This window comes from Ranitomeya imitator, chromosome 6, assembly GCF_032444005.1.
Source record: "Ranitomeya imitator isolate aRanImi1 chromosome 6, aRanImi1.pri, whole genome shotgun sequence".
NCBI lineage: Eukaryota > Metazoa > Chordata > Amphibia > Anura > Dendrobatidae > Ranitomeya > Ranitomeya imitator.
Genome location: NC_091287.1, coordinates 490617396 through 490632020, shown reverse-complemented (window position 1 = coordinate 490632020; position 14625 = coordinate 490617396). Strand labels below are relative to the sequence as shown.

The window sequence follows — 14625 nt, the reverse complement described above, 5'->3', positions numbered from 1 at the left end:
AGTGCCAGACGTGTCCCACTGCTTAAGCCAGTACATGTCCGGGCCCGTCTGAAGTTTGCTAGAGAGCATTTGGATGATCCAGAGGAGTTTTGGGAGAATATCCTATGGTCTGATTAAACCAAACTGGAACTGTTTGGTAGAAACACAACTTGTCGTGCTTGGAGGAAAAAGAATACTGAGTTGCATCCATCAAACACCATACCTACTGTAAAGCATGGTGGTGGAAACATCATGCTTTGGGGCTGTTTCTCTGCAAAGGGGCCAGGACGACTGATCCGGGTACATGAAAGAATGAATGGGGCCATGTATCTTGAGATTTTGAGTGCAAACCTCCTTCCATCAGCAAGGGCATTGAAGATGAAACGTGGCTGGGTCTTTCAACATGACAATGATCCAAAACACACCACCAGGGCAACGAAGGAGTGGCTTTGTAAGAAGCATTTCAAGGTCCTGGAGTGGCCTAGCCAGTCTCCAGATCTCAACCATATAGAAAACCTTTGGAGGGAGTTGAAAGTCCATGCTGCCAAGCGAAAAGCCAAAAACATCACTGCTCTAGAGGAGATCTGCATGGAGGAATGGGCCAACATACCAACAACAGTGTGCGGCAACCTTGTGAAGACTTACAGAAAACGTTTGACCTCTGTCATTGCCAACAAAGGATATATTACAAAGTATTGAGATGAAATTTTGTTTCTGACCAAATACTTATTTTCCACCATAATATGCAAATAAATTGTTAATAAAACAGACAATGTGATTTTCTGGATTTTTTTTCTCAGTTTGTCTCCCATAGTTGAGGTCTACCTATGATGTAAATTACAGACGCCTCTCATCTTTTTAAGTGGTGGAACTTGCACTATTGCTGACTGACTAAATACTTTTTTGCCCCACTGTATATATTTACCACTGCAGCCAGATTTTAGCTCTAAGGCTAGGGCTTCATGGGGACACTGACTTCCATAGAAACTGCATGAATTAAGTTTGATTGGTGCTGCTGCTACGTCGCAATGCTATAGAAAAGATTAGACCCAATTCACTTCTATAGCACCGCAATGTAACAGAGGCGCTGAACAAAATTTGTAGCCCTAGCCTAAGTCATTAGACCTCCCCCCCCAAAAAAACTGCAAAAATATAATTGGCAATTTTTTGTAGCGCTTCCGATAAAATTTTTCAGCTTGCGATGGTTTTTTTTTTTCTTTGTTTAACTGCATGGAGAAAACAAAATGTTGAAATGTATAAACACAAAAAAAGCTTGTAAAAGAAGACTAAAAATAAAGGCTTTTAAAATAAATTTGAGATTTAAAAAAAAAACACCAATGAAAGTTTGTGTGTGTATGTCTGTCTGTGCACAGCAGAAGCTAAAAACAGGGTGGCAGAACTTCCTGCCTGTAGCATTAATAAGCTGCAGCCCTCTCTACAAGTGAGCCACCTGCCGGTGCAGGGTATCCTTTCTGGGTTAATAGAGGACAGTGGAGCTCTGCTGTGCTGGAAAAATTAAAACAGGAACACAGGAATATATCCACTACATGCCAAAAAGCAACCGAAAAAAGAGTGACCTACCTGAGAAGACCTCAGTCAGCAAAGCTTCACTCAGACCCGAAGAGCTGGAAGTGCTTGTCCCATAGGACCAGCTTTGACAAATAACTTGCAGGAGAAGGGTTTGAGCTCTTGTTGCCTGAATGGTCAAATTTGGCAGCTCAAAAATGTATTCATTCACAGGAACGTAAGTCCGTTTCGTCCTGGTAAATAAAAAAAAAAAAAAAAGAAATATATAAGTTTATTTTATATTAATTTTATATTAATTAAAAACTGAAATCCCACATTCATTCCCAGATCTTCTAATTAACAATCACTGCACACAATGAAAAGGACATGTAAAAGATAACATATGTGATCATATCACAGTGGCACATCTTGATTTCCCTATTTTTGCCAACAAGTAAAAATAAAGGAACACGGGTAATGCAATGATGACGTGAACATACAAAGCAGTGATGCTGTTGGTGAGAATTACCGTAATTTAATTGCATAAAATGGTCTTTTTGTTTCAACGTGTTACATATTCGCTTCCATAGTTGTAGGCCTAGATTTTCTTTTAATGAAGTCTACATTAGCATGACCGCTGTGCCCAGTGATTGGCTGCAGCAGTCACATGTTGTAGTCGTTATGTCACCGCTGCAACAAAAGACTAGGGGCAATGGTGGAGAAGCGGCAATGGGCTGGCTCATTTGTTAGTTTTAGACAGATGATGCCCATTTTAAAAAAAGGTTTTAAATCTGGAAAACGCCTTTAATGAAATTAAGTCAAACAGATCTGCTGCAGAACCTGAAGATGATTCTCTAATGTAGTGAACAGCTGTGGAAAAATCTTCAACACATTTGCTGCATCGCAATATACCCTAAATCTTTCCCGTGCTGTAAAGTGTTCCTGCAGACTGTATACCATTAATGAAAACCCATCATTAAATTTTGTATTTTATTAAATCAGTAGTACAAATGAAAATAAGCAACTTTGTAATATATGTTAAAAGAGACATCTGCTTCTTTCTCCTCCTGAACTGATCATTCGCTCTTAATTCCTTGGTAAAATCAGTATTCAGTGAAGACAAACTTTTCCATTACTGAGATAGGAGGTGAAAAATATTTAGAATTGAGAGTCCTCAGTGGTTGATACCTTTTAATGGCCAACTGAAAAGATGGTAACAAATTGCAAGCTTTCGAGACTACTCAGGTCCCTTCATCAGGAAGTAGACCTGTGTATTGTCTTGAAAGCTTGCAATTTAGTACCATCTTTTCAGTTGGCCATTAAAAGGTATCAACCACTGAGGACTCAATTCTAAATATTTTTCTATCTACTGGCTAACACGGTACAAAGATATATATATTTTTCCTATATTGAGACAGGAGGTGGAAATTGGTGCTCATAAGATTCTATGAAGAGGTGATGTGAGGGGATAGAGGAGCTAGAGGTAGAGGCAGACATTCTGCTGTAAGTTCTCCTGAAATTACAGCTGTCATAGAACTTCATGAGCACCAACTGTCATCTATCTCAGTAATGAGAGGTTATTTTTTATCTGAAGACATTTTACACATTTCTATTATACTTCCCAACAGAAAAAAAAAAAACCTTCCAAACTTGGGCTATGTTCACACGTTGTGTTTTTTTGCAGCAGTCTCCTTATGTAAATTATAAGCTGATTTTTACAGTACCAGCAAAAGCTATGAGATTTCAGAAATATGTGCATGCTTTTTTTTCCCCCATACATTGTGCTATTCACAAATGCATAGGTGGAGCCATGACTTATTTACAAGTGTCTCTGCCGACATCTCTTGCCTACATCTTCCAAAAGTAGTAGCCAGAAGAATGAGCATATTATTTGGAGCAGTTAAAAGAAGTAACAAAATACTGAACATGTGCACAGCAATGTCATTTTGACAATACTGTGCAATATGTCCATTCTTGGAGGAGGGTCGTTTTGGCACATTTTCAGGCTGATTCCGGAAAAAGAATTTGTGTGCACATAGCCTTAATCATCAGGATTTTCCATGCTATGAGTGAGGGTCTACAGAATACATTTATTAGTATGATCCTGCCCACCAGATGAGGAAAGTCGCTGCTGTCTAGCGACGGCACTTCCCTAGAGTGACCTGGCAACTGATGATTTTTCTGCCGCTACAATCACTGAAGATTTACAAAGAACATTAGTATTATGGTTTGCTCCTAATGATTTTCTTTATCACTACAATAGGTAATAATAAATAATTATTATGAAATATGGCCCAGTTTAATCAACCCCGTGAACCCTTATGCGAAGCTCCAGTTTTGGGTAGTGTTAGAATTTATGTAGCTTTCAGGAGACAAATTTTGTGTAAAAACAAGGTAATATCAGGACCACATTGGACTGAAATGTTACAGATTCTAACTGTGGATTTACATAAGTAAAATCTGCAAAGGTATACAGTGAAAGCCGGAGGATTTTTTTTAAAGATACGTTCACCCAAAATAACCATCACAATTTTGACATGTACACTGAAACGAGCGGGAAACCGTCCAAGAACTATATACATTGTTTGTTTGTTTTTTACAGGAAATCTGTGCCATAGTTTACACAACGCAATTCTTTTCTGCCAGAGAAATAAGTAACAAAGCATTTAAAGATGAATATCACCCACACGTTGATTATCTTCATGCCATGTAAAGTCACAAATCTGTTAAAATCCAGAGAGTGTGCATCAGGTTCCTGCTGAAGATACTCCACAAACATCTCATTTACATGCTGCAGAATATTTCAGTGCAAAAAGTGACCAGATGGGTGGCTTTTGCAGGATGTCATTTTCTATTGCAGATCTTTAAAATGGAAAAGCAAAATCTATGTTGAATTTTACTGTAGATTTAGCACAGATTTACAGCTTAGACCTGGACTAATGATTTCTGATGTTCTCCAAAATTGCAAGATTGAAGAGAAAAGGATCAGGACGTGACACACAAAAACTTTCTTATACATGATCAGACTTTCCTTGAACTTTTAACATCAGCACATGGAGCCAGCAGCTGGTCTGTAGAGGCTCAGTGAGTCCCAATCACAGCTTCATCTCCTATTATTTCACGTCTGACTTTCCCAGTCATTCAGTAGGAAGTCAGGTCATGGAAGCTGGTGACCTGCTGGCTCTACTCCCTTTACCGTCACTTAAACTGTTGCAAAGGATTTTCCTATACAATTTATTCTTGGCAGAATTTTGTACATCAGGACCCAGCTCCGTCCTCTGGGAGGCAAACATCTGTAAACTTGATACTGAGCTATACAGCAAAGTTATCACTTTGATTTACCACAATGCAACAATCAAGAGGAATAAACATCATTTTTCCAGAAGTCTGCAGATGTAATATAAGGAATCCTATGGACACAATGCTGAATTGTACACGAGCCATCCTCAAATCACTGACACGTTTGAAGTAGAGAAACAGCTCTTCACATTAATCTGACACAAAATGACCATAGTTCATGGGAGCCTAGAGAACGTTACTAATGGCTAACACATAAAATATATACAATTAAAGTTTTATATAATATATATATATATATATTTATATATATATATATTAATATTGAAATATATTAAAATATATTAAAAGACCTACTCCACTTTGCAGTTACCAAAACTGGGCGATTATTATATACTAGATGGTGGCCCGATTCTAACGCATCGGGTATTCTAGAATATGTATTTATGTATGTATATAGCAGCCACATAGTATATAGCACAGGCCACGTAGTATATAGGAGCCACGCAGTATGTAAGACAGGCGACGTAGTATATAACACAGGCCACGTAATATATAGCACAGCTCACACAGTATATAGCAGCCACGTAGTATATAACACAGCCATGTACTATATAACACAGCCCACGCAGTATATAGCAGCCAAGCAGTATATAACACAGGCGATGTAGTATATAACACTGGCCACGTAATATATAGCACAGCTCACGTAGTATATAGCAGCCACGTAGTATATAACACTGCCCACGCAGTATATAGCAGCCACGTAGTATATAACACTGCCCACGCAGTATATAACAGTGGCCACGTAGTATATAGCACGCAGTATAGAACATAGCCCACATAGTATATAGCACAGCCATGTAGTATATAACACTGCCCACATAGTATATAACACTGCCTATGTAGTATATAGCAGCCACGCGGTATCTAACACAGCCCACATAGTATACAGCAGTGTGGGCACCATCTCCCTGTTAAAAAAAATAATTAAAGTAAAAAATAGTTATATACTCACCCCATGGGATCCAGTGAAGCTCCGGCGATACGCGCACAGCTGCCGCCATCTTCCATTCACAGGATGCATTGGGAAATTACGCAGATGACTTAGCGGGCTCGCAATGCATCGCCGGGAACGGAAGATGGCGGCAGGCGCGGGCGGCAGGCTCGTGCGGCTCGGCAGGCTACGGAGGGTGAGATTAGCAGATTTTTTGTTTTTTTTATTATTTTTAACATTACATTTTCTTTTACTATTGATGCCACATAGGCAGCATCAACAGTAAAAAGTTGGGGACACACAGGGTTAATAGCAGCGGTTATGGAGTGCGTTACCCGCGGCATAACGAGGTACGTTACTGCCGGCATTAACCCTGTGTGAGCGGTGACTGGAGGGGAGTATGCAGGTGCCGGGCACTGACTGCGGGGAGTAAGGAGCGGCCATTTTCTTCCGGACTGTGCCCGTCGCTGATTGGTTGCGGCAAAACAGCCACGACCAATCAGCGACTTGGGTTTCCATGACAGACAGAGGCCGCGACCAATGAATATCCGTGACAGAGACAGAAGGAAAGACGGAAGTAACCCTTAGATAATTATCTACTATATAATTGTCTAAGGGTCACTTCCGTCTGTCTGTCCTTCTTTCTGTCACGGATATTCATTGGTCACGGCCTCTGTCAAGGAATGCAAGTCGCTGATTGGTCTCGCTAGCTGCCTGTCATGGCTGCCGCAACCAATCAGCAACGGCCAGAGTCCGATTAGTCCCTCCCTACTCCCCTGCACTCAGCGCCCGGCACCCGCTCCATACTCCCCGCAGTCACCACTCACACAGGGTTAATGCCAGCGGTAACGGACCGCGTTATGCCGCGGGTAACTCACTCCATTACCGCCGCTATTAACCCTGTGTGACCAACTTTTTACTATTCATGCTGCCTATGCAGCGTTAATAGTAAAAACATCTAATGTTAAAAATAATAATAAAAAAAAAAAAATCATTATATACTCACCTTCCGCAGCCTTTCCCACTCCTCGCTACGCTCCGGTAACCGCTCCATGCAAGCGGCAGGTTCCAGTGGCAAGGATGCTATGGGAGAAGGACCTGCCATGATGTCATGGTCATGTGACCGCGACGTCATCACAGGTCCTGCGCGAGAATGACCTGCCATGATGTCACGGTCATGTAACCGCGACGTCATCACAGGTCCTGCACGCCTGAGCAAGAAGGACCTGCCATGACGTCACGGTCATGTGACCGAACTACAAGGGGCCCTCGGAAGGTGAGTATATGTTTATTTTTTACTAGATGGCAGCCCGATTCTAAAGAATTGGGAGTCTAGAATCCATATATACTTTATTTATTCAAATGTAAGAATAATACAATTAATAAATAATAGTAATATCAGACCTGATCTTACGTGCGCCATCATAAGCTTTGGACTCTGTGTCATTAGTATACTTAACAGTGTCCATGCGCTTGCATCTATCCTCTGTACTCTTGTTAGCACGCTGTTTGCGCTTACGTGCGGCATCGGCGTCTTTTTGCCCTGCATTATTAGTATACTTTCTATCAGACCTAATCTTACGTGCGCCATCAGCAGCTTTGGGCTCTGTGTCATTAGTATCCTTACTATTAGAGCTCATGTTGGCTAAGCTAAACAGCTTTAAGCGTGGTGGTGGCAAACAACAGGTTAATAAGAGGCAGTGTCCGGTAGTAGGAAAATAGCCAGTTAATAATAGGCAATAGTTCTTTGCAGGAATGCAGATATTAATAAATAGGCAGTTTATATTGCAGAGAAATTGCTGGGCAATAATGGACAATGTCCTTATGTGGCAAATAATAGAGCAATATACCCAATGTGGCAAAGAAGAGGTTAATAAACGGCAGTCTCTCAGTATAACAGTCAGTGAATAATAGGCAGTATATGGAGAAAACACCAAACAAAAGTTCAAAATTGGTGTGAAAATGTCACTGAACCACTTCACAACTAAAAATATATAGTTTTGGTAAATGGTATTATCATTTTTTTGACGAAATTCGGCAGGAGCTTGAAGAGCAACGTCACTGGGCCCGCCTCCACGCAGTAGAAACTTGCTGTGAGGTAAAAATTCAAAAATCACACCAAAATGGCGGGCGGAGTGTGTCACAGTACGGCACGTTTCTGATTGGTCGCTCGCAGCAGGCGGCAACCAATCAGACACTGGACACTGTTGACGTCACTTATCTCCGGACATTAGCTCCGGACATTAGCTCCGGACAAAGCCACGGAAGTTGGCACAAATTGCAGGAAGTAGTATTCTAGGCAATTATATATTAGATTATTTAACCTGTGACATACGTGGCTGGGCAATATACTACACATACGTGGTTGGGCAATATACTACGTAGCTGGGCAATATACTACGTGGCTGGGCAATATACTACGTGACTGGGCAATATACTACGTGACTGGGCAATATACTACGTGGCTGGGCAATATACTACGTGGCTGGGCAATATACTACGTGGGCTGTGCAATATACTACGTGACTGGGCAATATACTACGTGACTGGGCAATATACTACGTGGGCTGTGCAATATACTACGTGACTGGGCAATATACTACGTGACTGGGCAATATACTACGTGACTGGGCAATATACTACGTGACTGGGCAATATACTACGTGGCTGGGCAATATACTACGTGGCTGGGCAATATACTACGTGGGCTGTGCAATATACTACGTGGACATGCATATTCTAGAATACCCGATGCGTTAGAATCGGGCCACCATCTAGTATAGTAGATAAAGGTGAAGCTACAAAAAAATGAATTTTCTGCGGTTATCATGTAGCGGGTCAAAGGTTCATAGCATCTATCATGTATAATATATAGAAATCCTACAAGAAATGTAGAATGGCCAATGTGAACATGCGTTTATGTGCTGCATGCATACCAACTCAAACCAAGTTCAATTTTTGTGTTTTTTTTTTCTATAATATATAGAAGCATGACGTTTCTGTGATTGCTTCTATACTAGCACCGAGACGGTGGTCAGCTAGAAAAGTGAGACAATAAAGGAAAAACCAAGATAAACTTCAAAAAGGAGTGAAACATTTAAGGGGGAATCCACCAAAATGGCGATGCCTTGACATTGGACATACAGCCTATGTGCAAATTATGAGCTTCCCAAGTGATAGTGTGTCCAAACCTATAGGATCTGTGCACATGATGTTTTTTTGTCGCATTTTCTCTGCGCAGATTTATCACTAAACCTGAAAGATTTCCTAGCACCAGCAAAGTGAATGCGACTCCATACGTGGCTCATTTGTTTCCTTGCAGATTTGCAGCAGATATAAATCCACAGTATATCAATTCTCAGAGCTTTTACTGCAGATCTGACGCATGAATAGGAAAAATGGAAGCACAAAATGTGTCGAAAACACAAGAATGTTATCCATGTTTTATTTTGTCAACACATCAGTATTTGCAGCAGATTTTTCTCCCATTCACTTCAGCACACATCCATCTGCGCTGTGTGCAGAGATAATACAAGAATGAAATGTGTGCCTTCAATATGATCACCCACCACAGAAGGTTTCACTTCTACATGCGTACATGTAACTAATGAAACTAAATTAAATATAGGATATATTTCATATGATGTGGACAACCCCTTAGTAATTGCCCCACTGTTTTGGATAATTATTAAAAGGAAAAAAGAAAAAGTAAATTAAATCTCCAAAGCTGGCGCCACTTCTCCGACCTGAGCCCTGTGTCCCCCCACCAGTCTCATGACCTAAAAAGTGTCACATGACCGCTGATCAGGCTGTATTGGACACAAAACACTGTTTACCTAATGTGGCCGACACACAAGGTCAGAGTGGAAGAGCGGCGCCACTTCGGTAAATAAGTATACCGGTATATTGTTTCTGAATGTGTGCAGCACACTGGAGCAATAAAAGGGAATCAATCTGTCAACAGGTTTTTGCTATGTCACCTGCGGACAGCATGAGGAAGAGGCTGAGACACTGATTTTAGCGATATGCCACTTAATAAGATGTGTGCTCTTGTTTCAATATAACAAGTGCATTATCAGCAGGAGAATATCACTGCCGGACTAGTGCCCACATGAAGCCTAGTCCAACTCTGTCCCAGTACTGATTAGCAGCTTACTGTCAATAGACGATGTACACAGATGTAGCATTTAGCAGAGCTTAAAGTTGAACCCAGCCACACCACAGCTTTCTAAGAACGTTGATTGTATCACAACTGCTGCACCCAATAAACTAAATGATACATTGCTGGAATCAGGGTCTCTCTCTCTCTACATTATGCTGTTGTCAGATAAGGTAGAAGAAACCTGCTGACAGATTCCCTTTATTAAAAGGTTGACAATAGACGACAACACCTTTAAGTGTTTGCTTTACCACTTACATATTTTGTTTCCTTTACAGATATCTACAAACTATTGGAGACAGAAAATGGTCTAAGTAAATTGCTCTTTAATTAATTACTATTACCATACACATAGCAAGCAAGGTCACTGTGAATTAAAGCACACAAATAAAAGGTAACTTGAGGCGCGAAACAAGTTCTAATCTAAAAGCCTTGTAAACAGAAAAATATATCCCTAAAGTGCAATAAAGCATACATGGTTAATTAAAAACTGTAAAGATATGCGAAATCCAAAATCAAATATTTTCTTATAGTGGATTTCAATAACCTCCAAGGAAATAAAGCAGCAAAGACTTCTGTTTTATTTTTTTTTCCAGTGTTATTGTAAAAAGCCAAGGAAAGCGAAGGAAAGCGAGCCACCACCATTAGAAGTCGGATCATGTGTGCAGCAAATGCCTCCAATAAATGTTTCAGTAATTGGGAACGAGTAAAGATAAAAGAAAAACAGAATATACTGGGCCAGCTTCATTTCAGGACGTAAATGTAAATATTACTTCTAAAAAAAAGTAATTAAGCCCCCGGAGCACCTGCTCATTCCAACCCGTAATCGTTAATTAATTCTCTACTGTAAAAGAATACAACTCTCCAGACACGTACATGCACAGGGAGCTGGTTATTGGAGAACGGAGGCGCTCACAGTTAGGAAAACTGCAAACTAGCCTTGTGGTAGAGGACAATAAGACCATAGTGAAGTCCGAATTAACGAGGGCTTCCCATTCCTGACATTTATGGGATATCTACAAGACAATCCATTAATGTCGCTCCATTCACTCCTATAAGAACTCAGAAAATAGCTGAGGAAATTAGCGGTCAGACGTACAGTCCCCAACTAATCACACGAAGGGTGATTATTAGTGATGAGCAAATATACTCGTTACTCGAGATTTCTCGAGCATGCTCGGGTGTCCTCCGAGTATTTTTTAGTGCTCGGAGATTTAGTTTTCATCGCCGCAGCTGAATGATTTACATCTGTTAGCCAGCATAAGTACATGTGGGGGTTGCCTGGTTGCTAGGGAGTCCCCACATGTACTTATGTTGTTAACAGATGCAAATCATTCAGCTGCGGCAAGGAAAACAATCTCCGAGCACAAAAAAATACTCGGAAGACCCCAGAGCGTGCTCGAGAAATCTCAAGTAACGAGTACATTCGCTCATCACTAGTGATTAGGGTTGAGCGACTTTTACTTTTTTAGGGTCGAGTCGGGTTTCGCGAAACCCGACTATCTCTAAAGTCGAGTTGAGTGAAATCGGCCGAAAAGTCGGGGATCGACCGAAACACGAAACCCAATGCAAAGTCAATGGGATTCTTCTCCCTCTCTCTCTCCCCCTCCGTCCCTGAACAGAAAAGCTGGTGTTACACATTGCAAATCGCTACAGCGCACAAGCGACAAGATGACGCCCCTAAGACCTATGTCATCACTCTGCCCACGCTCCTTCATTGGCTGAAAAAATGGCGCCAAGCGCGTCATACGAAACGCTACTTTGGCGCGAAAGTCGCGTACCGCATGGCCGACCCCACACAGGGATCGGGTCGGGTTTCATGAAACCCGACTTTGCCAAAAGTCGGCGACTTTTGAAAATGAACGATCCGTTTCGCTCAACCCTACTAGTGATTATTCATTTAAAGAATGGGGTGCGCAACATTTTTTGGTCCATGGGCAGCAATGCCGTCCTAAACAATTTCCAAGGGCCACAAAAAGTGTAAAAGGGTACCATCGTCAGTACATTAATATATCACCAGAACCGAGTTTTGAGTATTTAAGGAGGATTTGAAGAGATTCTGCTCAGTTTCAGATCCACAAAATAAGAGTGAACATACGGTACATTAATTTCCAGTTTTTGAAGCAGAAACTGAGCAGATTCTCGTCAAATCCTCATCATAATCTTATAACTCTAAGTTTTAAGAATTTTTAAGTTTTAACGTAGTCATGAAGCGATATACTCCTTCATAGCAGGTCGCCACTGTCCCATAGTCCACAAAGCAATAAAGAGGAGTAAGGGCAGAAGGTTTGCTAGAGCATAATCGAAGCAAAAGACTACAAAGAGTCTAAGGCAAAAAATAACAAAAATATATTATGATCAACTACCCCCAATAAATATATATGGGAATGCAGGACTCTGAAATGTAAATCCATCAACACCTTGCTATCTTGTATCCATTGCGGAATTCCCAAATGAAAACCATTTTAACTCGTATGCAAATGAGATAAGTGCTTTGGGTGTGATGGAGCACTTACCAGAAATCTGCATCCTAAATTTGCTTCCCCATCAAGCACCAGGCTCCTTACTTTGACCGATAGGTCGCTGTCTGAGTTCCTTGTCTGACGTCACACAGGTAGTGAGCTATCAATCAAGCTTAACAGGCTGGCACTGTGCAATGAAACAAGTTTGGGAGGCAATTGCTCCTTAAGTGCTCTGTCACACCCAGAGCACTTAACATCTAATTTAAATAATACTGAAGATGCTAATTACCTGGGACTGCAGCAACAGATAGCAGACAGAAAGGTGTAGCTGGATTTACATTACAAAGTCCTGCATGCCCAAACAGGCTATTTGAGAGGTTTGATTTTACTGACAAATACACCTTTAAATGAGCTTTTCTGGCTCTTGACAAACCAGAACCACAGAGTGATTGCAGATTATCGAAATGGTGACAGTGTGCAATGTGGTATTCCAATGTGAGGGGGCAGTCACGTGACTAAGTATACCATTCCCGTGCTGTTGGCACGGGCTCCCATGCAGGTTTTGTGACACGTGACGCCAGCGCCCAATCAGCGGTGGTGTCACGGTCTCCGCATTCAGACTAATTATTATCTATTATTATCCAACATGAAGAGGAAGTCCGGGCTGCATCGGATCTCGAACTTCCTCTTCATGATCAATTTGACGGGAGGAGGGGACAGTGACGCCAGAAATAATAATAATCTTTATTTTTATATAGCGCTAAGATATTCTGCAGCTCTTTACAGTTTCCACACATTATCATCAATGTCCCCGATGGGGCTCACAATCTAAATTCCCAATCAGTATGTCTTTGGAATGTGGGAGGAAACCGGAGTACCCGGAGGAAACCCACGCAAACATGGGGAGAACATACAAACTCCTTGCAGGTGTTGTCCTTGATGGGATTTGAACCTAGGACTCCAGCGCCAACCACTGAGCCACCGTGCTGCCCCAGAAATGATTTGGCGCCGGCATCATGTGTCACAACCACCACACGGGAGCCCGGGTATAACGAGACCACAGGAACGATGCTGACATGGGAGGCGAGTAAAAGCTTTATTATTTTATGGGGGCCAAGCGAGGGGTATGACAAGAAGGTGTCCAAGTAGCGGACAACTTCTTGAAGGAAAAAAGCAATAAATCCTGCAACATGGCTCCTCTGGTCTATGAATAATAATAATAATAATTTTTATTTATATAGCGCCAACATATTCCGCAGCACTCTACAATTAAGCGGGGACATGTACAAACAATAAATTCGGTACGAGTTAAGACAATTTAAACAGTGACATTAGGGGTGAGGTCCCTGCTCGCAAGCTTACAATCTACAAGGAAATGGGGGGACACAATAGGTGAAACTGCTTGTTATTTCAGGTCTGGCAATTATAATAAATAGGGATTTTCATACAAAGCTGCATGATCCGGTCATCAGCCCGTGTGTTTAAGTGCAATAGTCAAGTATCAAGTGCAGTTATTCATGTGCATGGAGGGTGTGGAGACAGATGAATAGTAGGGTGCAGATTCAGAGTAATATTTGGAAGGAGGGAACAGGACAAAGTTAGTTTACTGAGTAGTTGATGTGGTAGGCTTGTTTGAAGAGATGGGTTTTTAAAGCGATCTTGAATAGGTCGGGGCTAGGTATCAGTCTGATCGTCTGGGGAAGTGCATTCCAGAGAGCTGGCGCAGCATGAGACAAGTCTTGGAGACAGAGGTGCAAGTTTGAATTACTGGGGGATGTTAGTCTTAGGTCATTTGTAGAACGGAGGGCACGTGTAGGGCGATAGACGGAGATGAGAGAGGAGATATAAGGCGGTGCAGAACTGTGGAGAGCTTTGTGGGTGAGAGAGATGAGTTTATACTGGACCCTGTAGCGAATGGGTAGCCAGTGTGATGACTGGCACAAGATGGAGGCATCGGTGAAGCATGATGTGCCTAAAGAACCTCCTACAAAACAAAAACATTACACATTTTTTGATCTGATCCTAATATAACAGAGTTTTAGTTTCAAGAAAAAGTCGTATTTTGATTGCATCCACCAAAGCATAAAGATCTGAAATACAAAATCTTATAATGTTAATGCCTTTACCAGTAAGGAAAATCTAATCCAAACTTTAAAAGATATAAAAGATATGAGAACAAGCTTTTGCCTGGTCAAACATATTGGTAACTTTTCCATTTTACACTT

General features: G+C 41.4%; 1 protein-coding gene across 1 annotated transcript in view; it reads right to left on the bottom strand.

Moving 5' to 3' along the window:
• Nucleotides 1–14625, bottom strand: part of VPS13B (vacuolar protein sorting 13 homolog B) — a 1386889-nt gene that overhangs the window by 1014544 nt on the left and 357720 nt on the right. Inside the window, exon 17 of the mRNA XM_069731647.1 lies at nt 1561–1739. Coding sequence (XP_069587748.1) covers nt 1561–1739 — 179 coding nt within the window. The remainder of the gene's footprint in view (nt 1–1560; nt 1740–14625) is intronic.